This window comes from Hippoglossus hippoglossus, chromosome 10 (genome assembly GCF_009819705.1).
Source record: "Hippoglossus hippoglossus isolate fHipHip1 chromosome 10, fHipHip1.pri, whole genome shotgun sequence".
Taxonomy (NCBI): domain Eukaryota; kingdom Metazoa; phylum Chordata; class Actinopteri; order Pleuronectiformes; family Pleuronectidae; genus Hippoglossus; species Hippoglossus hippoglossus.
This window is the reverse complement of record NC_047160.1, coordinates 6,858,117-6,883,305: the sequence shown is the minus strand read 5'-3', so window position 1 is coordinate 6,883,305 and position 25,189 is coordinate 6,858,117. Positions and strand designations below refer to the sequence as shown.

At 40.0% G+C, this 25,189-nt stretch overlaps 3 protein-coding genes across 4 annotated transcripts in view; 1 reads left to right on the top strand and 2 right to left on the bottom strand.

The window, feature by feature from the left end:
- The window catches only part of zgc:66433 (uncharacterized protein LOC321250 homolog), a 49,001-nt gene extending 45,506 nt beyond the window's left edge, over positions 1-3,495 (bottom strand). The window contains exon 1 of one of the 2 annotated variants that reach the window (XM_034598944.1): positions 3,364-3,495. In XM_034598944.1, the coding sequence (XP_034454835.1) occupies positions 3,364-3,428 (65 nt within the window). In that variant the 5' untranslated portion in view covers positions 3,429-3,495. The remainder of the gene's footprint in view (positions 1-3,363) is intronic. The other variant, XM_034598946.1, reaches the window with a different exon arrangement.
- A 2,205-nt stretch (positions 3,496-5,700) lies between these two features.
- dcps (decapping enzyme, scavenger) lies at positions 5,701-8,146 on the bottom strand. Its single transcript, XM_034598950.1, has 6 exons — positions 7,922-8,146; positions 7,432-7,582; positions 7,097-7,242; positions 6,907-7,020; positions 6,230-6,340; positions 5,701-6,004 (listed from the first exon to the last, which is right to left on the bottom strand). Exons 1-6 carry the CDS (start codon positions 8,084-8,086, stop codon positions 5,738-5,740), a joined length of 954 nt encoding a protein of 317 aa, XP_034454841.1. The 5' UTR covers positions 8,087-8,146; the 3' UTR covers positions 5,701-5,737.
- A 1,425-nt stretch (positions 8,147-9,571) lies between these two features.
- ids (iduronate 2-sulfatase) lies at positions 9,572-24,141 on the top strand. Its single transcript, XM_034598020.1, has 13 exons — positions 9,572-9,766; positions 10,821-10,957; positions 11,070-11,247; positions 11,511-11,599; positions 15,078-15,278; positions 16,518-16,688; positions 16,796-16,922; positions 17,354-17,524; positions 17,924-18,030; positions 19,755-19,871; positions 20,889-20,999; positions 21,151-21,276; positions 22,020-24,141. Exons 1-13 carry the CDS (start codon positions 9,688-9,690, stop codon positions 22,098-22,100), a joined length of 1,695 nt encoding a protein of 564 aa, XP_034453911.1. The 5' UTR covers positions 9,572-9,687; the 3' UTR covers positions 22,101-24,141.
- Positions 24,142-25,189: the final 1,048 nt, after the last annotated feature.

Sequence of the window (25,189 nt, the reverse complement as noted above, 5' to 3'; positions counted from 1 at the left end):
TCTCATTCAGGTGCTGCATCTTTTGGAGAACGCGGTCTACCCGTAGGAGGATACAGAGGATTTATGTGATCTGCATCACCAGCTCGACATCTCGTCACTTGCCGTTGCATTAACTCTTTAAAAAATGGTTTGTCACTGAAGTGCAATGAATCGTGAGCTAAGTTGGGCCGGGAACGATCCACCCATTAGATTCTTCGTTTCTCGGTTAAAGAAGGACGCAATTGTTGTCCGCAATTGAAGGAGTCTTCAAAATGGGACAGTCTAGTTGTGCCACTGTGATGTATTCAGTCTTAAAATTCACGATTTGAAGCATGTGGCCACTTATTGTAAAAGGTCACAATAGAAGCAGCAGCGGTTAAAATAGTCTGACTTTTAGTTACAAGTTTAGATCAATCTCCAAAAACACTAGATCCTATATTTCCCATAATGCAACCAACCACATAAAATCCATGGCAAATGCCCGTCCGAGCCACACAAGATGATTGTGTTTTTATTAAAAGAGCACTCCAAATATTTTCAAACATGTGATTATCAGCAGAATTACTCATTTAAGTTTCTATAAATGCTGTTTTGATGCATTCTTATGAGGCAAAAACGTGTTTTTTCCAGACTTAAATGTACATAATGGCAACGGAAACTGTGGGAAATTCAAATAATCATGTGATTGCCTCATGTTCCTCCCTAAGGACAATCAATGAGAAAGACACGGCTTTCACTCAGACTGCACAGGCCGCACGACAAGAACAGTCACAAGAAGCAGAGAGCACAGAGAACACACAATGTGTCCAGGACAGGACGTCTCTGCAAAACCTCTGAGGGTTTGTTCAATGACACAGTGACAGACGACCTGTCCAGCCCTCTAATCAGCGTGGCGGTTGACAGACCGCACACCCACAGAGTCATATTTATCAAGCTTCTCAGTCAGATTAGCAGCACTGATGCCCTTAAACTCATGTATCCTCCTCAGCCTGCTCTGATAATACTCACATTACAACGTACCGGGCTTTAGAGTGAACAGTATGTTTGGTTTATTGACGTTTGCTTCACAGAGAAACACAACAATACAAATCAGAAGTCCCACACTGTGCTACAGCCATGTGCTCATGAGGATCAGAGCAGCAGATCAATAGTCTCTCATCCCCACACACACACACACACACACACACACACACACACACACACACACACACACACACACACACACACACACACACACACACACACACACACACACACACACACACACACACACACACACACACACACACACACACACACACAGACGACCCGACTCTGCTTCGAAGTCAGTGTCTGTGTCGAGGATTACTGTGCTTCACACACAGTCAACGGTAACTGTTTAATCTGGACTGTCCTTGACCTGCCACCAACACAGAGCACACGCACACACACACACACACACACACACACACACACACACACACACACACACACACACACACACACACACACACACACACACACACACACACACACACACACACACACACACACACACACACACAAACCACAAACACACGCAATCTTTATCAGGACTTTGCATTGACTTCTATTCGTTGAGGACAGCCTAACCGTAACCTTATTCAATTTAATTAATTATATTCTTTCTGTTAGGGAACTTTATTTACCACATACAACCTCCAGAGAGCAATCAACAGTGATTAGTGCACAAATCTACCTACTAAATACACAAATGTCAGAAGCAACAATTATGTGAACAGTAAGAAAGCTAATTTAGTTTCATTTTATGAAAAACATTGACAATAAAATCTTCACTGCAGATAAACCAGGTAGGATGAACACAAAGTCTTCTAATTTCACTCTGCACCATAGACTGTTTATTAAAAGCTCAGCACACAACGTCCAGCACACAAATAATAAAAAGTGACAGTATACTGCAGAACTTTTAGAGGAGGACTCACTAATGACAAGGGAATAATTCTGAAGTAGCTCCGGAGCTCTAACACAGGCCAAGAGAACAGGCACTGCACGACTAACTGTAAAATGAACAAATACAAAACAAATATTGTTAAAATGAAAAGATCAACCATTATGAGTCTGCCACAAAGGCACCAAGCTTGACATTGTCCTTAGTCCTGAATGTGAGTGATGTGTATCTCCTCGTGACACAATGTGTGTGTGTGTGTGTGTGTGTGTGTGTGTGTGTGTGTGTGTGTGTGTGTGTGTGTGTGGTGTCTGATGTTATTTACATTCCTTTTATTCTTGTCCTTCTCTTGAAAATGAATGGTTCCTGCTCCAGTCCAATTATTCTGCTGCTCATTCTTGTGATTTCGTTCAGTGGGTTGCGGTGGATTTTACTGAGGGACCCGAACCACGCAGCTATGTTAAGGGTCATGACAGATTCAATGAAACATTTGTAAAAGGAAGTCAGGACTTTTCTTATAGGAAGGCAACTGTTGGGTTGGAATGTGAGTTTACAAGTGATCTATTGTTGTTCCAATTATTAACCGTGACTAATTTATCCCTTACCCTAATCTTAGCCCAACAACAATTCACATCTTACCCTTAACCATATTTACTACTTAACCCTAAACCTAACTTAACCTTCAAACATGTCTTCACTTTACAATGTAACGAGTTGCATAACAGAGACTTGCTTCTTGTCCCATATGGAGGAGAAGTCTCCATAATGTGACTGTGTAAAGAAATGTAGGTCCCCACAACATGAGTAATACCAGGACCACACACACGGTTTGAGCTCAAATATCTGACAGCATTACAGTGTATAAATATCCGTCTGTAAAGAAACAGTATGACTTCACATTTCATTCTAAACTGAATTAAAAATAATGGATAGGGACAGTATGGGAGTTTTTAAAAGGACATACATTGACAGATATTGACAGTTGTGCCAGTTTACACAGAATCACTTGTGGATATGATATTAATGTGAAACACTTGTTAATGTCCCACATGAAATCTAAATAAATCACACTGTGATTTCACTGGGAATGAATCCTGTCATGGAAAAAACACACAGTGATCGTCTAAGGGCAGAGTTGATTAGTTTTGTCTGATGAGGGGCTGAACCCAGAACTTTTTTCCACTGATGTAAAAACATTGAAAGTTAATAAATGTGCACCAGAGATGTTTGAAACTTTAAGGACGCCCAGTGACATCGGCTCATCATAAACACAGTACCCTGTAGTGTTGGTCATGATCCATACACACACACACTTCTCACACAGCTGCTGCAGTCGACACACAAACCAGAGCTGAGTTGCATCCAGCACAAGTATCGATCAGCAAACAGACGTCATCACCAATAGTCATCAACAAAGCTGCTGAAGAGAAAGTAAAGCTGGTAAAGTAAAGTAAACTCACTGTGTGTGTTGGATCTCAAACGGCTTCAGAGTGAAGTCATCCCTCAGAGACTGAAACCAAGACATGAGCTCTCTGCCTCTCTCGTTCTCTGCCTCTCTCGTTCTCTGCCTCTCTGCCTCTCTCTCCCTCCCTCTCTGTGATGATTGGATTATTTGTCTCAGTCCTCTCTGCTGCTGCTGCGTTCAGGAGCGGCTCGGATACATGAGCTTACCACTGCTGTTGCTCATGTGGCAGATGGATAAAAGGGCCAACTCTTACTTACACATAACTCCACAGTTTCCTCAATTGAAGAAATAACTTTTCAGACACGAAGTGTAATAATAAAATGACCAGAGGCACCCTCACCTCTGAACACTTCCCCTTACCTCTAAAAAGGAAGAATCTGTCGAAAGATGATCCGATTGAAATTATAGACAGAATCAGAACAGGTTACCTCTCTCTACCAATCCCAACAACAGCTCACTTCAAATATGTTTAATGACATTTATCCAAGCAACACATTTTTAAGACAAAGTTTTAATGTTGACAAAGCTGGATTGACAATAAAGATTCTCAGGCACCTATTGATAATTACAATATAGTGAAATTTGGAAATATTTTACGTCAAAATTAGTTCGGCTAAATATTTCATCCACAAATGCGGATTGAATAAAACCAAACCATCTCTTCCATATATTTAAATACAAATTAAAAAGTTACCAAAAAACTATTTTTTGTTTGTTTGGTTGTTCATTAGTTAATTTATTAATTCAATTCTTTGTATTCAAGTTTATCTGTTTGTTTTGTATTCTTATACCATGTCATTAGTTCAGTCGCAACTGAGTGAACTAAAATGCTGAGCAGGTTGTTGAACACTGAACTAGAATTGTGATGTTCATTGGCAGATTAACGTTTATCTCTGATCCATTTGTTTAGTGCTTTCAATGTCATGCCAATTTAATATTTTATTTGGAATCTTTTTAGAACCATTTGCAACATGTCCATTTCTACACAAGAACACAAAAACACATATAAAGAGACATAAAATGAAGTACCAGTCACAGCTCACTCTTTAGACTTTTCAACTCTGTCACCAACCTTGAATAACCACATTTTAATTGTATCCCAGTATTTTCAATAACAAAATAAATTAAATTTGTCACAAAAGGGGGTAAAACTCAGGAATTCACCAATCCAATAGTTAATAGAATAAAAAATGAACCTATCATATAAAAAACTGATACAATGCCCCTAAAATCTTAAACTGAAAAAGCTTAATAATGAATTGTTGCCTTTTTGTAATGTTAACATGGGTGACTTTCCTCGACAGACTTTATTTAACATCTTGTAGCTTCTTATGGTTCCACTGATCCCACAGGATAATATCCCTGGATGTAATGATCTAAATGGAAAAGTTTGGGTCTTTTTATTTAATAGTCATTTTTACGAGTGACACTTGAATGCACCATAAACACACCGCACAGCGCCAACCAAATGATTTCAGTTGAGATAAGAAAATGATATCCTGACTAACAAGCACTTTACATTAAGTAAAAACTCTCAAGATAAATAACTGAAAAGCAAAAAATTGAAGTTATCTAAATATCAAAACAACTTAAAGAAGCAGCTCTGACTGTCAGTTTGTTTCTTAACCTCTGTTGTTACTCTACTGGAGCAGGATTGTTTATTCACATATGTGTTTGTGAACTGTTATTATAACAATCAGTCTATTTAACATGGTACCTCAGCTCCAAAAATGTGTCAGCAAGTTACATTTTGTTTCATGCAAAATGAAAGTCTTGTGTTTACATGAGCTGCAGAACTAAAAAGTACAGAGGCAAACACAAAACAGTTTATTACCAGAAACTGGAGTTTGTGTTTGAAAGATAATTTCACGGGGGAAAAAAGGATTTTAGGATTAACACTGCCATCTAGTGTTGAAACTTCATCTGAGCACTTACTTTGTCTAAATATTTTTTTGTTTATTGCACCTCTTACGTTGTGGCACGATCATGAGATGCGATGGACAACTGACAGATAAAAAGTCAAAAGTGCTTCTAAATTGTCCACTTTAAAAAATCGGTCAATGCAGTGATATCATTTTGTCCTCTCAGGTGTTCTCCTCGTCTAAAACTTTCAAAACAAATGACAACATTGATAGGCTGAGTAGAAAAACACATGAGTCAGTTTACATATGAAAAACATTACAAACAAAGATTGAAAAATCTTTTACTCCCTGATAACAGTATCAGCATTTGTCACCAAAAATACACACAGTCGGGCTTTAATAAAGACATTTATAAAATAGTGAATAATCCGAATGAAACATATAAAAATAATGGATCCAAATATTTGTCAACTGTTCATTAATTCGTGAATAAGTTGAGCTCAGAAATCACAGTCTCCCTGCCTCCTTGAACTGGCCGAGCAGTCCGTCATCGGCCCTCAGGGGGAAGTACAGCGTCCGAGTTTTGTAGTACTTTGGGTCGGACTGGAGGTTCTGGATGACATCAGCGAGGAGGTGGGCGCGCTCCACACCACAGCCCGGAGCCTCGTAGCCCAGCTTGGTGAAGTGGACATGGAGGTGGTAGTAGGACGGCTGGTAGTGCAGGTACACTTTCAGCTTACTGGCTGGGTGGTTGTATTGCTTCAGGATGGTCTCCTGAGTCACAACAAATCAGATATTATCAATCTTTATAAGTATAATTTATGTTCAATTACATACCCGGGGTCACTCTTCTCTACTTCAGGGAGCTAAATCTAATCCTAGCTCTTTAAAATGAAAACTATCACTTCACATAATTGTTTGGAGATGATGATAACAGGGCTCCCCCACATGTTTATGGAAGCTGAGGGAAGACAAACCCATGAATCAGTGTGAGCTCACCTTTCCTCTCTGGAAGATGTTCTGTAGCAGTGGTATATGCTCGGAGGTCAGGTCCCTCAGACTCTTGATGTTCCTCTTGTGCACAATAGCAATCAGGTACAAATCATTTACCTGCAGAGGAAAGCAGATTGTTGTGAAACTGTTTCAGTCCATAAAATGTTTATAGCAGCATAGTGGGACATTTAATTATGTATTAAAGAGGAGATATGAATAAGTTTATAGTAAAATGTTTGATATGTGATCATCAATGTAAATATTGTAATATATTGGAAGATGCTTGGATATGTTTTGATTTATACAGAAGTCAATGTATAGAGATACAGGTATAGGTTTGAATATCTGCATATATATGTATTAAGTTTCAAAATGTGTATTGATTTATATAGTATAATACATATGAATACAGATATTGTAGGCTAGTATCATACGAGTAGTATGTATCCAGAAAGAATTGCTAGTATAATATTTTTTTCTGATTTTAATATCACAGTTGTTTATCTTTAGGTGTATTAACTGATATCATGTTTTATTTGTGTTTTTATATATTTGTGTGGACCCCAGAGAGAGTAGCTGAGGCTCCACATCAGCTCATGGTGATCAGAATAAAAGAAAGAGAAAACTAAAGAAAAATGTCACAAGGAGGGATAATGCTGTTTGTTTCTCCTGAGGTCTCTCACCTGTTTTTGGTCCCATTTGAAATCAGGGAGGAGGACGAAGCCGACCTCCGGGTCCGGATCTTCATAAGTGATCCTCTCGGCCTCTGCCTTCTTCTCCAGGATGTTGTACACCCACTGATGCGGTGGCAAAAACAGTCAGTGCTGCACATGTGAAAGTGAACACAGGAAATGATGACCTCAGGAGACTGACCTGCACGCTGAAACTCTGCTTCTGAATGTAGGGCAGAGTGATGGACTCATAGTCCGCCCCCGACTCCTCCACCAGAAAACTCTCCTGACGCTGGTATTTCTTCACATGCTTCTCTGTGGCTGGACACACCACAGTGGTCTTGATCTCTGCAAAAAACACACACACACACACACACACACACACACACACACACACACACACACACACACACACACACACACACACACACACACACACACACACACACACACACACACACACAGGTCATCTGGTTTTCCTGTACCCGGATCAAGTGGCAGCCATATTCAAAGATCTTCAGCAATGTGGGATCATACGGTTGAGGTGAGGGGGGGCCTGCAGCCAGTACGTGCTGTAAATGTCGTTTGTCATCTCCAGCTTCAGTGTGGAGTTGGTGAAGAGGTCAGTCAGGGTGTCTTCTCTGATGGGAGTCTTCTCCAGAATCACCACAGCCTTCTGATCATCCAGCTGAAGATGACACCGTCAACAGTTTCACTTTTCTGCCTCAGATCCTAATGAGACTAGTTTTACTGAATAGATAAATCAATACACACGAGTCCTTTTGTAATCCCACCGTCACGATTCAGTAAATCCTAACAATCAGGCATCCACAGTGCTTTTATTATGAAATCTCAAATCCGGAAAAGCCTATGTTTCCCGCTTCTCAGGCCGATTTGAATGAAAACAACAATGAAATACAATGCCCCTCCTGTCTTGAACTTGTCCTTGTCTCTTTTATCGCAGTCAGGCTGAGTTACACTCCCTCTAGCAGCAGAGCAAAGTGAGCTGCCTTTACAACCAGCATACCTTTCCATGGATGAAGATGATCTTCTCTCGGGCAGAGTCGCTCAACACGCTGGATGTTTGAAACCCACTCAGAAGAGTCTCTCCTCCATTGTCCTCACTGTCACACTTCACCCTCTTGACTTTCTGATCTAACTCCTCCGTTTCTTCTCTTGAAGTTTTAGGCATGTTTCTTCCTGCCGTTAGCTGCTGCTGCTGCTAGCTGCTTCTCTTGACTTTGTTTAACGGCGGATGGCACCGTACGTTAAAGACGCATTACCGCCACCTACTGTTGTGGAGTGTGGGTCAGAGTATTGTCTTTGCTTATGGTCTAAGGGCCCTCACAGTTGGGGGATCTTCTTCCTTGTGTCCTTGTAGGTTTGCTCAGTAATTTAGCATTAGTTGTTTGTTCCTAAGATTCAGCGGCTTTTCTCCCATCTCCACTTGGACAGCTATAGTTGGAGAAGTCTTAATAGCCCCACAACATAATCTCAGTGCCTGATTTTTGTATTATTTCCAGTTTCTTTAGCAGTTTCATCATCAGCAAATACTAGTATTCCAATATCGGAACTTGGGTTTGAGAACACATCATTAATCATGATGGAAAAAGGTATGGGGCTGATCACACTGCCCTGAGGAGTCCCGTTATCTACTTTATACCTGCTTGATATTGTTGTTCCCATCTCTAACTAAATATATTTATCAAACAAAAAATGTTGTAATCCAATTAAAAGTTATTTAAGTTATCCCATTTCATCTACTTTTAATCATTAAACCCTCTTTCCATACCATATCATAAGCCTCCTCAACATCAAAGAACACTGCCATTACAAATTCTTTATTAATTTAGGCTTTCATAATTTCTGTCTTTAAACGGATGACTGGATCCATTGTTCCCCTCCCTTTCCTAAAGCCACTCTGATAAAGAGATAACAAGCTCCTACTCTCTATATGGACTGTTATTCTCTCAGTGATCATCCTTTCCATCATTTTCCCAATCTGCGATGTAAGTGCAATTGGTCTGTAGCTTGTTGGATTTGTAAGGTCCTTTCCTGGTTTTATTATAGGTATGATGACTGCTTCTTTCCAGCTGGTGGGTATTCTTCCCTCTTCCCATATTTTATTATATATCCCTAAAAGTTTGGTTTCTTTCTGCTTTGCCAGATGTTTTAACATTATATAACAGATTTGGTCTTTCCCTGGAGATGTTAAGCCAGATTTTCCTACGGCTCTCCTCATCTCTTGTAAAGTAAAAGGTGCATCCATCACACCACTTTTAGTTTCTCTTCTCTGTCTAATCCCTGGATTTGCTTGTTTAGTTTCTTCCCTCCCTCACTTCCTGTCCTCGGTTAGATTGTCAGGACTCCAACTTTTAATATTGGGTACGGCCACTCTCTTCGTTTTTATCATTCCCCAGGAGTTGGTACAGAATTCCCTCCAACTTTCTCTCTTTGCTTTCTTCACAACTTTCCTTACCTGAGCCTGTGCCTTTTTATGTTCAATTAGCTTATTTAAGTTGTATAAAGCTCCATAAAGGAACCACACACAGTTCAGTGTCAGTCCACTGCTATCTCCATCAATCAATTAGCCCCTGCTATTAAAAGTGATTGACGCATCATTTAACTAATATGATTACTGGGTTGGGGCGGGCGACTGTTAAACCAGCCAATGAGCAGCCTCTACTCAGGGACGTGTAATTCAGGAAGTGATTTAAAGCGGACACGCTGCTGTGTGTTGACAGTGGAGCCGGAGAGAGAACCCGTGTGTTTCCTCGTTAATGACGAACCAACATGAACCATCATGTCCGGTTCTGTGTTCTCCTGCTGGCTCTTCTTCCTCCTCCTGCTGCTGCTGCTGTCTCCAGAAGAGGTAGCGCTAGTTCTCAGATACACTTCAGTACATGTCTGCTGCTGCTGCTGCTGGTGGTGCTCAGGTTGATAAACAGTAAATCTCAGCAACTAGCTGACACGAGCCTTATTGGCTGCTCGTTATTTCATTACTTGTTGTTTTAGTGGCTGCAGCTCGAGTTAACGACATTAACTCGCTCGCTGAATGCCGCTTTGTTTGACTTGTTGACTTTCTGTCCAGCCTGTGGTCAATGTTTCCTCTGATGTGTTTCCCTCAAACTCATGTTCACAAAGTCCACTTGTCGCTGTTCCTGCAGGTTTAACAGCAAGTAGATTTTATTTGAACAATTCCTCCCATTTCTGCTCTGTAGTTTTCCTCAGCAGTGATCTAGAAACCTGCCACAGATCACACTTGAAAAGATGAATCTAAACGCTGCAAAACAGTAAATAATGTCAGGTTAGATTTTCATATATACTGTTTATTCATAAATGTCAAGAATTGCACCATTGTGCTTTACAGTCCTGGCAAAGGAAGGCAACACAAGCATGGATAAGATGTACAATGTTAGAAATAAAATCTGTAGAAAAGAGGAACCGTAAAAGAGAAGTTAAAACAGCTACAGTCAAGGATTTATCCAGTATTTAAAAAAAGTAAAATGTAGTAAAGGGTTGACTTAAATACTTAATAAGACCTTAAAGCAGGATTAAAAATGTGGCACTTAAAATTAGATTTAAAACTAGAGTCATATTCAGTAACGTTTATGCCTCTGTCAAGGCCCAACAGTCCCCTTATGAATCTCACAAAGAAAATGGACAAAATAATTCCTGGACCTGCTCCCTTATCTGGATCCACACTAAGATTTAATGAGTTCCTTCCTGACCCATACCACATCCTTCCAGTTTGGTGGTAATCTGTCCTGTAGTTCTGCCAAGTACCAGACAAACATGGACAAAAACTGAGCAGTCTGTGATATAACAAGGGGCTCAACCATTAAAGATTAAATTTCCAATGGATCTGCCACAATGGGAGTGATATGTTGCTTTTTATTCTGAAATAACTGTCTGTTTGTTTACAGAGAGGAAGAACGTCCTCTTCATCGTAGCAGATGACCTGCGGACATCGCTGGGTTGCTATGGAGACCCTGTGGTAAAATCGCCAAACATTGACCAGTTGGCGTCCAAAAGCCAAGTTTTTCTCAATGCATATGCACAGGTCAGTGGGCTCCCTGTCACAAGTTGTAGAAGCAGCTCAGTCACTTTTGATCTGAGGCTAATTAAATCATACAACCTCAAGGAAATCTTAGAATGTGTATTTTTCCTCTCAGCAAGCCGTGTGCGCTCCCAGTCGCACGTCCATGTTGACCAGCCGCAGACCAGACACCACCAGGCTCTACGACTTCAACTCCTACTGGAGAGTCCACTCTGGGAATTACACCACTCTGCCTCAGTACTTCAAATCCAGAGGCTACTTCGCCGCATCTGTGGGCAAGGTTTTTCATCCAGGTCAGATTAATAGTATAAGGTTTTCATGAAAATCCAAATAGAGGGATAAAATACAATTTTCATGCTCAGGGTTACACGGCATTAACTTAAGGAGATCCCTGAGCCTGTAGTAAGAAGCACATATATTTTTTTACAGCGGATTAGTGATGAGCCTGTTCTGGATCTCCGAGGAGATTCCATTCTGAACGATTAAGTTGTTTACTCTGGACACAAGGCATTTTGTGTTTATGGTTGTGACAAATGTTGTGGTGTTCTCTCTTTAGGAATCGCCTCTAACTACTCAGATGACTACCCATACAGCTGGTCCATCCCTGCATACCACCCAGCCTCATTTCATTTTGAGAAAAAAAAGGTACGACTAGGAAACAGCATCTCTTACACGTTTCCACTTTAAGTTGGGGTTTGTAATCCTGGAAAAGCTAGGCTCCACTTACCATAAATGTATAATAGCGACAGACAGATATGCCAGACAGTCATTTTATCCAGTGCGAATGGAATTATTGGTCGTGTTTATGACAGCCTATTTGGACTTGAACATTTCAACAAATTGAATTGATTTTTCAGAAACAAATGACCAACTCTACATTTAGTACACATACAACAGCTTGAAGTGATGCAGGCCAACCAAGCTGCCTGGCAGCTGATGTCAAACATTCTCAGCCCGTCAATCCTCTTCATCAAAACTACCAGTTGGTCTCTCTGTCTCTCTCTCTGGTAGCTAATGGTAGTTAAATATAAGTAGTTATAACAGAACTCTGCAGCTGTCCACTGTTACTCGGTGGAAAAGCAGCATCTGCTCCATATGAGTTGGGAGCAGCAGAGGCTTTGTTATCATGTCGCTCTTTGTCATTGAATCTTTGGAACATGTGCACCTCCATCATGAGAGTTAATGGGCGTCTATACCAATAACCATCAGTCAAAGCAACAACTCTAATTACAACAACAGTGGTTAATGACATCTTTGAGATCGTTTTCAGAGCATTTTGTTGAAACACTGCCAATCAACATGCAATTCAAAAGGAAGCCACTTTCAAAAGAATCATCACTGATCTTCAGAACCGACCTGTTTGATAAGACCAACAGTGTTTGTATAAAAGCCCTAACAAGGACAGCTGGGACGCAGTAGGGCTGATTCAGTAAACAAGTGTTTTCTGACTTTCAGCTTCAGTGTGGATACTCACATCATTATTAATATTATTATTTTAGTTATTCTTGTTGTGGATGGCTTCACTGGTGGGTTGAACATCTACCATGCACTGATGGGTAAATAATCAAAGTCACCATCAACTCAACAGTAAATCATTACTTCCACCAATGAGGTTATGTTTTCTTCTGTGTTTGATATTTAGCAGGATTGAGGATTATGCAAAAGCTACTGGATGGATGTGGTATGGGGTGAGGAAAGAATCCATTATATTTTGGCATGGATCTGGACATTTTCCCCCCCCACTTTCTTAAACAATGTGGGAGAGTGTTTTTCAACATTTTCATGATTTCTCAGAATAATTGATGGATCTTGATGAAAGAAAATGGTTTACCTGACTAATATTTATGAGTGTGTGCAATTTGGTGCGGCTCTAAATAAAAATCCAGATCTAGTGAAGATCTGGTGCTTATATCCTCTCCGGCTGGAACTCTGCGTCTGAATCTTCAACAATTGAAAATCCAAAGTCTGAATTTTCTTTGCTGGATCGCTCAGTGAATTAATCTTTTTAACTGATAGAAACTGGAAGTAGATGATGTATATCTGTTTGATCCTTTCCAGAGCTGTCGCTGAAAAATGTAAATCATTTCCTGTGAGGTCTGCGCCTGTGATTGCATCACTTGAAGTTGCTTCTGTGTCAGAGTCGCTCAGAGAATCATTTGATTCATGTGAATCACTCTGGGTGCAGACAGTCATGGACTCATGGGCTGCATTTGTGAAAGAGCTGGCGTCTCTGTGAGCAAGTGAAATTAAATGATATAGTGCTTGTCTGGGAGAGACTGTCAGCACTGATGGAACACTCCTTCCATCATGTCTCAATAATAAGAGCATTATTGTCCCCTGTGTAGGTCTTAACTGCTTCTTTCAAATTTGTAATGTATTCAAACAAACTACAGTTAAACTTTGGGTGTAAAACCAGAGGTTTTCTTTAACCCGTCTGGGTCTGATCATTTGTTTAATGAAACACTTTCAGGTTTTCTTCTCTGGACTAAACGGGCGATAGTCTGACTGAGGAAGCGTCAAATTACTTCTATTGTGTTCGATGCACATTTACATGGAAAAAGTTTGCTAGTGAAAATTACAAGAACATATAAAATAATGATTAGAGAATATAAAAACAAACATCAGTTAAAAGTATTACATTAAAATCAGGCATTAAAAGGCATTCCTAGTCAAATATTTTTACCTGGTTTTTAAAGCATTGCTTAAAGTCTAATGTCCTCAAGCAAGAAGTTCCAGAGCCTTGGGGTCCTGATGGCAAAATCCCGGTCCCCTTTAGTTGCCAGCCTTGACTACTAGCACGTGTTGGTTGGAAGATCTAAGATTACAGCTTGGAGTATCGGGAGTAAGTGGTATGAGCCACACTAAAATCTACTGACTTCTACTCCGAGGTGCTGATCCTGGTGACTGAGGGGCACAATGTTGTCTGGTTTTCCCTGTAGGACACTGAACCCTTCAGGACGTGCAGTGCTCTCAGTAACAGATGTGTGATCTCATTAAGCGTCAGTAACATCCATTGTGGCTCCTCCATCAGGTGCCAAACACTCTAATGTGAGACAAGTCTTTGAACCTGAAATGGTCTGTGAATCTCAAGCTTTTGTTTTTCGGGGCCAAGAGTCGTGAGTGCTTCCAGTATTTCTACTTGTCACATTATATTTACATTTCTATGTAGAGCCTCTTTTAATCATTCAAAAAATATAATTCTGTAAAATGTTATAGATTGGGGATATGACAGCTGTCTCTGGATTTAATAATTCCTGCAGTTTGGGATGATTAAAATACGCACAGGCAATACAAGTTCCCTCACATTCTGACAATGTGAAGCGATTGTTTTTTTTTTTGCCTCCACCTTTTTATTTTTGTATTTATTATTATTTTAGGCACTGTTCTTTCTATTGTTCTCACTCACTGTATCATCCAGCAGTGTTTTAATCGCTTGATGCCATGATTCACCATAGAAACCCATTGGTCAGCGGGATCATTTAATATTCATGAGGCAATTTGTATTGACTATTTATGGTTGAATGTGGGCATGTAGAGGTGTGCGTGCGCATGGTTTTATAATATTTTTTTTGCGTATGCCATTTTCGGCTTTTTCACTACACGGACCCTTTTAGTATGAATCCTACGCACTGTTTTATAAATGAGGCCCAAGATCTGTCTGCAAACACTGATCTGTGGAGACGACATCATTATGACACAATCAAATAAACCATAATCTGAGGGATTATTGCCAATACACTGTATGCATACTGACATTATTGACATAAAGACAGAGCCTTGTTAAGGTTAAAAAATAGAAGGGAAAGGTACATGTGTTTTTATACTTAACAATTCAGTACAGTGAAGCACTTTTGGTAGATTTACTTAAAAATGAGCAGGATGTTAAGTCATAAAGAATAAACAGAACATTGCTTTTGTTTGGTCATGTTCTGTCAGGTTGGGCGTTTCTTGTCACACTGTTTGTATTTTTTCGGTAACTTTAGTTTGAATTTAGTTATTTGTTATAAAAACTGGGTGAAAAGTCATGATTGACAGCCGAGCCTGACTCGTGATTGGGCAATCGTGGCAGTAACTATGCATAAAAAGTGACTTTTAGTAAATCGTATGAAAATCTTGTTTTCAGATGTGTAAAGGAGAGGACGGTAAACTCCACGCCAACCTGCTGTGTGCAGTGAATGTGACGGAGCAGCCTGGGGGAACCCTCCCTGACCTGGAGAGCACGGACGAGGCTGTCGGGTTACTGAAGAGCTGGGCCAACGATCGTGTTCCCTTCTTCTTAGCCGTGGGATTTCACAAACCACACATTCCCTTCAGGATACCACAGGTACATGACTCAATATCAACGCCCTCTGCGCAAAATGTTAGATAATAGTTAAACCAGTATAGTTGTATTGTGGAAACTAGTATTTATTAGTTTTGCTGTATGATGTGAATGACTAACGTAAAGGAAAGCAAAGAATGAGACGTACATGCTGTCTCTGAAGTGCATTAGATGAGAAGTGACCTGGATGTATAGGAGATGCAGTTTAGCATGAAGGAGGGGCCGAGCATGATGTAGTGGAATATGAATGAGAGCAGAGATGGATGTCAGCGTGACAGAGAGGTTTCCCTCAGCGTGGGAGTCGAGAGATGAAAAGTGGGGAAAGGTCAAACCAGGTCCTCTGTGTTGACATGTGATTTATGGTACATGTGATTTAGCTCGAATTGTCTGGACGCACTCGGAGAACGGAGCAAAGAACGAAAAGATCAGTCTCTGGAACCATAAAAATAAATCAAACCAAAAAAACATCTGAGAACATATACTTTAATCATGACTCCTTTCTCCTTTTTAAAAAGAGGATTTTATTCATTTTTTTTAATTATCAGACCAGTTATTTGCTTTTTGGCAGACACTTATTGTCAATTATGGCAGTAATTGGAAGAAATGCCAAGTAATGTTTTAGTTATCTTTGTAACACTAATAGGTGCCTCCATAATCTAAGTAATTTTGATGAATGAAAGCAATAGTGGGGTAAAAGGCTAATACACATAATGATAATAGTTATAATGATGATGTTTAAGAATACTCATGAGTTAATGTCAGGATAATACAGGATCACATTACAACAATTATGCAAAAAATCCTTCCGCCCTTTTGTCTTCAAGTACCACGTTTTCACCCAAATGGCATATTTTTACATGGAGAGGAGAGAAAAAGAGATGAAAGTAACAGAATTGAGATGTATATTCGAAGCATGTTCATGGCATATAAAAAGTAAAAAAAAAAAAGAAGAGTGGCTACAGAAAACATAGGTATTAGATGAGATGTCTTTTAAAGAGGAGATGGCCGTTGTTTTCAACCTTCACCTGTGAATTATCAGAAGTCCTGGCCACAGACATGAGAGCCTTCTCACAGTAAAAGTAGGAGTCTGAATGTGATGCTTAAATCAAACCTGTAATTAACAGGAAGCCAATGTGGAAAAACTAAAACTGGGATAACGTGTAATCTATGTTTTGTTCTGGATCACTTGGGAGTCCCTGCCTTTTATTAAACACCACTTTGTAACGTGTTGCATATTTACAGGAGTACCTGAGCCTATATCCTTTAGAGGAAATGACCCTGGCCCCTGACCCCAATGTCCCAAAACTCCTCCCCCCTGTGGCCTACAACCCATGGACCGACGTGAGAAGGCGAGACGATGTCCAAAAACTAAACATCAGCTTTCCTTACGGACCAATTCCCAAAGACTTCCAGGTTTGAGCTGCCTGCTTTCAGCAATTTAAAACCATTTATACTGTTCTAACATCATGTCTGTGCTTGTTGAACAGTTAAACACTGGTGTTCTGTACCTTGTATTGCAGCTGCGGCTCCGTCAGCACTACTATGCTGCTGTGTCCTACATGGACGCTCAGGTTGGACGGCTGCTCAGTACTCTGGACGATCTCAGGCTGGCTGACGACACTATGGTGGTGTTCACCTCAGATCATGGTCAGTAGACACAAGAAGGAAGGTTGAGGAAGGCTAGATTGCTGCTGTGTATTTATCTTTCAGGTTTTGGTAAAACAAATTACTCACATGCCAGTTTTCAGGGAGGTGGCGATTTTCTTTATATTTCCAAAGTATCCACTTTTGGCTGTTGTGTTCAACCACCAGATGGCAGTGTTGTAACAGCATATTGTGTACTAGGTTCGCTCCATAGTTAAAATCTTTTTCTGCATCACCTCCTTTATTTCAAAAATCTTTCGTGACTCGGAAACTCAATATGTCTCCTATAAGATGACTGAGAAAAATATTATTCAAATTAATTTCCTCAAGCTTCTCTCCATCTGAGATGTGATTTGTATGATACGGATTCATTGACTTGGTTCTCTTGTCTTTCTAACCTCTTTCTTTCTCTCTCCTTCTCCTTGTTGTTGCAGGTTGGTCATTAGGAGAACACGGCGAATGGGCTAAATACTCTAATTTCGATGTGTCGACACGTGTCCCTCTCATCTTTTACGTCCCTGGTGTCACAACACGCCCGGATTTGCTGGGAGCGTCTCCTTTCCCCTTTAGTGATGCCTTAACCAAATCAGAGTACAGCTTTAAGAGTGAGACCCTCCACTGACATCAAATTAATTTCTATTAATAACATGTACATTTCTTCTTTCTAAAGGCACCATGAATGTCAAGTCAAATGGAGCTCAAATTTGATTTCATCTTTTTCTTTTAATTGGTCACATAAACCTTGTTGAAACATTTATTAATATGCCAACTTGACTTTAAAGAAGTCTTTGATATACATGGAGAAATTCAAAAGTATTTAGACAAGGATACACTTTGATATTTAGCCTCTAGACAGTTTTTACTTCAAATGCAAATGGTGCAATAATGATGAAATTTCAGTGCAGGATGTCGAGTAAAATTTAGTGGATGTCTTGACTAATTTGCTCTCAGTGGTTTAAAAAAAGAAGAGTTTTCTTTAATTGGCTGACCCTTCTCTGTTCCAGATGACAAAGTTAGAAGAAACGTGGTGGAGTTGGTGGATGTTTTTCCCACAGTCGCCTACATGGCTGGCCTCCGCGCACCTGCACCTTGTGCTGATGTTTCTTTCCAGGTATCAAAAGATGAAAATTAACGTTTTTATTGAATCTTAGTTTTTAGACAGGAGGCACTTGTTACCAAAGCTACTACTTGATTGGTCTCTCAGCCTTGATGGCAAAGTTTGTTCTGTTACATTTGTTAGCTGCATGGCTGCAGGGAGGTCACAGTGCATTATATTTCAGGTTCAGACTGAAATATCTGGACAACAATGATGAAGCATGATGACGGTGGTGATCCCCTGAGTTTTAACATTTGTACTTTTTAGGGAAATGTCTCGGCAGGTTTTCATCATGAAGTTGTTATGAAATTTAGTAAAGACGTTCAGGATGAATCTTAATAATTGTGTTGATAACCTACTTTCATGTAGTGCCATCATGTCAAAATTCTCATTTGTTCTATGATGAGAAAATACCTGGAAAAATAATCCCCACCAGCATCAGATGTATGTTTGTTTTTATTTTGGTCTTTTTTTTGTGGTTGCTTAAACTGGCAAAGCTTTGCATGGTAATCTGCCAAACTGAAATGGTAAAACCTCATGCCTGCTGAGCATTAGCATGTAAGCATTTTCACAGTAAGAATTGCCATACTGACGTTAGCATTTAGCTTACAACACCACAGAACCTAACACTGTTCATCTCCCATTACTCAGACTGTTGTTATTTACATGCACCTGAGTGGGAAACAACGTCTCACTTACTTTTCAGAGTCAAAAATTAGTTTTTTTTTTCTCGCAGCTACGATGTTTTTACTTGGTAACAGTATAAAAGTTTAATCAAATACGTGGCATTACATTTGACATGTAACACTGCCAGTTTAGGTAAAATCCAATATCAACACTAATAAAAAGTTGTCTTGTGTATTTACATTATACAAAATGTTTCTAACAATGTTCAAATTCTGTGAAATCCCCAGTTTTATTTAAGGGAATGGGACATTTCATTTTGGTCTCCTTTTTAATTACATCATCCACTTTACCTGTGGGTTAGGGGCAAATAAGCATTGACAAAGGGAAACACACAGATAGCCATTCAGCTGTATTTTCCTTTCCCTGTTTGTATAGGTCACTCGTAACAAATCACGATAATTATTGTTATTTGCTGCATTACTTTAATACATGACCTCATCCGTGAAATTATTTGCACCTGAGTCGTGTCAGGTAGATTTTCATTGGCTATGGTGGTGAAGACCACAACTCGCATGATACCACGCTGTTTCGCAACGTCAGCAAAATGGGTCTTATTGTTTTCATTGAGAGACCCCTAGTGGCCAAAATTGTGTATTGTACGTTTAAGTTGATATTTATCCAGTGTAATTAACTTGTCTTGGAGGTTAATGTCTTGATAACACTGGTGTGTCAACATTGTCATCGTGAGCATGTTTACATGCTCATGTTTGCATTAAACTCAAAGCAGCACAGTACAGGCTCACAGAGCTGCTAGCATGGCTGTACAGGTTTGAGTCACTTTGGCTGATGGGTATTCAGTGAAGCAGACCTTGTTAATCAAAGTGTACAAAACCAATAGAAAATAAGAATGTGATCTGAAGTAAGTACAGGAAAGAACATGGTTCTGATTCCAAGAGATTTTACAGAGAACAGAACAGAGACCTTTCAGGCGTCTTGTTACAGAACATGACCAAACAAAATGAATCAGGAAGTAAACATGTCCAACATGAACTTGATCTAATTGGCTCCGACATTTATTTCCTTCACTCTGCAGCCTGTTCTCTTGCTTTCAGGAGGAGCTGTGCACAGAGGGAGACAACCTGGCCTACACTTTCCGTCGCAGAGAAAGAGGAGAGGACGAGGAAGCGGTATCTTTTAGCCAGTACCCTCGACCTGCTGATACACCACAGGTACCTGAGATTGAGTGTCTAGAAAAGTGAATTTAACAGCCTTCACGAGCTGGCTGAAGGTAAAATCATTACGTTTTCCATCAGTCAGAAAGCTACGACAGAGTATTGGGTTCAGATTGAAGAAAAAAACATTTGACTTAATATTGTAGGAATAAAGTTATGATTCAATGAGGTGGGAAAAATTTGCAATATTTCACGAATAAGGGAAAAACGTTTTTAGGAAATAATCAGTGAGGAGAACGAGTGCTCACTGGAGTTCCACTCCTCTGGGTTCTAAAATCTTGAACCAATTTTGAAAAACTCTGAAATTCCTTTGAATGTTTCCCAGATGTAACAAACTACAGCCTCACAGTCGACCACTTCCACACTCTGATTCTTTCTTCAGAATAGACACCATTTTTCCACTATCTTTTCAAATAGCTATTTGTGAATTTGATTCTGAAGTGTAATTTAAGATGCGCCACATTATTAATTTTAACACAGGTGACAGACTAAAATGACACAACCTAAAATTATGACCTTATTCTTATAAGTTTTTGTTGTAATACTATGACATTAATGTGATCATATTACGACTTAACTCTCGTAATTTTGTGACTTTACTTTATTATAGTAATGTTACAAATTTACTCCTGTGATATTATGCCTTTATTCTCAAAATGTCAGATACATTTTTTTCACCTTAAGTGACCCTAATACTCAGTCATAAGAAGCATCAAACCAAACGGGTATATATTTAATATAAAACGTGCCACACTGATATAAACATGACTATGGTGACACTGTCACTCTTTGAACCTCTCTTGTTTGTACAAGAGCTGCCAGCTTCAAACACTGTCTCTGAATGAAAATGTCCAAGTGAGTGATACAGCACCTGCTGTAGGTTAATCTTTGTACAGCTTGGCAGCCTGACATCAGCTCATCGTCCGGCTCGCAGGAGGAGTTGGCAGCTGCACTTCTGACCACGCTGACAGAGTGAGATCTGTGCTCATTGTAAGTTGAATGTTCTTCTGTTAGGTGAACTCAGACCTCCCTGACCTTCAAGACATCAAGGTCATGGGTTACTCTATACGCACCTGGGACTACAGATACACACTGTGGCTGGGATTCAACCCGAAAACATTTCAGGTAGGTGTTTCCGCATCACATCTCTCTTCTGTCACTTTGTACTGTGTGTCTTTATTGGATCCATCCATCTTTTCTGGCTCAATGTGTTGAGACGATTTCAATGACGGTAACAAATGATAGTTGGCTAATATCCATATGTCTCTCCATGCAGGTGAATGTGACGGACGTCCATGCTGGGGAGTTGTACATGTTAGCAGACGACCCCGGGCAGGACAAGAACGTCTACAGTGACACGGCTCACAGTGTGATCATGAGGAAGATGACCAGCCTGCCTCATGTAAGTTTGTAATTCATTTAAGTCAATAAATAAATGGAGGCTGTCTCAGAAATCACTCACTAATCATTATACAGTGAGTTCACCTTTTTTTTTTTTTTTGTGATGTCAGAATGTTTAGTGAAATACCCTGCTCAGAAAAATGAAATGCATTGTTTCCCAAAATACATTGTGAAAAGTAGTGGTCACTAACTGGGCAATATATACCATCATGCATTGCGCTCGTGGCATTGACAGAAAAGAAAGAGAGGGCAGCTAAATAGTTTTGATTCCGTAGTTAGATTTTTTTATGAAGGGTATGAGACAAATTAGTGAGGTTTGTTGGTAAAATATATGATCAGAGCAGCGTATCACACAACAGACAGTGGCCGGCAAGTTTATTTCTACATTTAAACATGGTCAATGTGCTTTTTCCCTAAGATTATTAATACTGAGTGTAAAAATAAACATTTAGGAATTATTATGGGATTTTCCCCCCTCCAATGTTTTTGTTGTACATCATAATCCTGCAAGAATGATGTAATTACCGGAGCAGAGAAAATGACCAGAGTAGTGTCAAAGTGTTTTTTTTGTTGTTTTTTTGTTTATTTTTCTTGTGTGGATGAGTTCACTATATAGTCCTCTACATAGAAGTCCCTCTATAGTGAAGTAGGTGTTAGAGAGTAAGTGGGTGATTTCAAACCAGAGTTATTTTCCTCTCATTCATTCTTTGTTTTATTAATTTACTTCTTTCCTGGCTCGTCCAGACTGTGACTCTGCAGACGAGAATGAAGCTGCAGCTCCTCTACCTCACAGCAGGGATGAAGAGGAACAGTGGGAAGGCGTGATGACGAGAATAAACTACAGCAGATGGACGGATGAGGACAAGTACAAAGGGAAGATGGATGGATGAAAAACTTTGTCTGGAAGGGCGGAATTCCTCAGATAATTCTTTTAACACAACACATACTTGATTCTGTAGTCTCTGCTATCACCATTAATCTTTAAAGCTCAGTTCTTCAGGCTCATGTTCCGTGTTAAGAGCTCGTCAGCGGACAGACCTGGAGTGAAGTGAACAAAAGAGCATATTGTTAGTTTCAAGACATTTCAACCTTTTTGAAGGAGTTTAGCAAAGAAATCATTTACATTTTGACAAAGGGAAACATCCAAATGGGAACAGAAACCTTTTCCTCTAACGAAACAGAACCAGTGTGTTCAGTGACTGGCCTCTTCACCCATGTCTGTATCTACTAACTTGTGTGGAGGAAAGTTTAAGTGCAAAACCATACCCGTGAGGAATCCTTTCCAATCTGCATGCACGACCTGCAAGGGACTGTTCAGCAATTGCGATACATTTTTTAAATAGTAATCTTCAGACGCGTGAACAGTGCCTCGCTAGCTCTTTCCTCAGGACTATTGTCTTCATGCCGAGCTTATCATGAGATAATGAGGCTCAAATTTAGTGTTCACATATGAAAGAAGTATAGATGTAATGCTGGACGCACAGCCTCCTGAGGGACGGCTCTGATTGGCCGTGACTTCACTACCTCCTCTGTGAGGATGATTACATCACACTTTACGAGGCTTTTCATCTGAGGGAATATTGATGAGACCTGAAGAATTAGATCTTTTGATTAATAGTGACACCAATTTCCTTTTTTCTGGATCAACTGTTCTTCAGCGTATTGATCGTTCAGTCAGCATCAGGTGTCGTCTCCACTTGAAAGCACAACAGCTAAAGAGGGCTTGACTAGTTCTGTACAGTGGTGTGAAACAAAATGACATTTCTATTTGCACTTGAAGTCCCTCACAGCTATTTGCCTCTCTCCTTGTAAACAGTCTGTTCAGATCAATTTGTGGACTTGAAATGAAGTGAGTAAAAGCCATAATGATTCAATGCAAATGAAACTGAGCATTTTACTGCTGCTCCAATGCGTGAACATTTTTGTGCTGTGGTAATTTTAGAAGAGTCATTTCAGCTTGAATTTCAGGTTCAGCAGTGAATCAAAGGGATTTGGTTTGACGACTTGTATTGTGGGCCGCACGGTCCTCGTGTTAATGGGATACAGTTGAATCATGATATCAGCGGGGCTCTTATTATATGTGAGGATGTGGGGGGGAGAGATGGGAATGAATTGGTTCATTTTTGCCTTGTTTCCTCTGATCAGTGGAAAATCATTGTTGAGAGAATTTATTTCTTCCCAGGTTGACCTCTTTGCACTTGTGAGGATTTTCCAGTGGTTTGCTGTTGTCTCTGTGTCCTGTTACTTTAACATGTGACAAAATGGACATAATGAGTAATGTATACTGACCATAGACGTACCGACAATGGAAAAATCAATTTGTGTGTGGTTGGCGTTTGACCATGTTTCTGAAGGGAAAATGAAAAATAAATGCTGTAGTAATAATAAAGATGTTGAGCTTGGCAAGAACACATTAAAATATTTGTGTCACTTTCGATTTGGTTTCTAAAAAAAATTAAATGTTTTTCTATAATGCAAGCAGCAGAAGTTTACTGTTTTTGTAACTTGTGATCACAACCTCCTCCTGTGTTTGTGTCCTGCAGAAACACACACACCCTGCTGCTCTGTTGTAGTGGGTTTTTTTTGTGCTCACCCTCAGCAGAAGTGTAAAGCTGCAGAGAAGAGTAAGCTCCTCAGGGACCGTGCCAGTGTATTCAGTGTTTTCTCTCCTTCCTCACTCCGTCTGTTGTTTCCTCTGGAACAGACAATGCACATGGCTGCACTCTCTCTTTGGCTCTGGAAGAATTTGGACCGGAATGAACAGTCGCTAATTTGTGTCCGATTCCACAGAGTCGGTCTTTCTCTGCAACGCAAACGGTTAAAAGCCTTGTAATTGCATTTTGAAATATACTGGAGAATGAATTTCCTTTCATGGTTGTTGACTTTTTTATTTATTTGTTTTTACCATTTTCAATTTACAGGCAATAAAGCAGAGCGGTGTGTAGCACTCAGTTTGAAGGGAAGTCTGTATGTAACAAGTCAAAAAATCATTCCCAAAGACCAGAGAAGCTCCTGACATCTCTCCCCTTCCTGTTTCACCATCCTCTAATCATTATCTCCCTTCTGTCAAACGACTGCCATTGTGCATTTCTTTATTATCTGGTTGTAATGGTATGTGTAACGGAGCAGTAGCAGCATCTGATGGCTAAATTAAACCTGGGGCCAGTGGAATAGAGCTTTGTACACAAAGGTACTTGTTTTTTAACCACTAGTGGCGCTAACGAATGTATTTTAAATTGCGTATCTGTTCTGCCAAACCTTCTTGATCACTTCCTGGTGGCTGGCTGCAGCATAGGTCATAAACCCTGCCTCCTCCATGATAGCAGATGGGACATGGACTAAACAAAATAGTCAAAGTACACATCAAACACATTTTTTGTACGGTATGGTTTCTGTCATTGTAGGTATTTGTTATCACATATATGTTTGATTAGTTGGCTGATGCTTTAAGAACTGGGTGAAAAATCATGAGACTGACTCACGATTGGCCGATAGTGTGTATCAGTGGGACCTTGATACCGAAGCTCCGAAAATCGCCACTACACAGACACTATTTCTGGAAGAAGGAGAAATTAGAGAAACTATATCAATATGAATGCAGGGGTAGAGAACATTTGTGGGTGCCTTGCTCATGGGCAGCTCTTCCCCCTCCTCCAGCCTGGGCTCTTATTTTGAAAGTGAGGCTAAAGTGTGAGTCAGCTGTAACCACTCTCCTCTGCTCTGCCTGTATTCATGTCAGCTCATATTTCTGCCTCAGTGGCTTTATCAGATCAATATTTATCATCACAGGGTTCTCCGGCCACCACAAAATTGATATAATGGCAATTACATTAGTGTTTAGCTGCTGTTCCCCTGCTGCTGCTGCTCTTTTCTGTTTGTCACTGCCTCTCACCTGCTCTCTTCCTCCAGCCCGC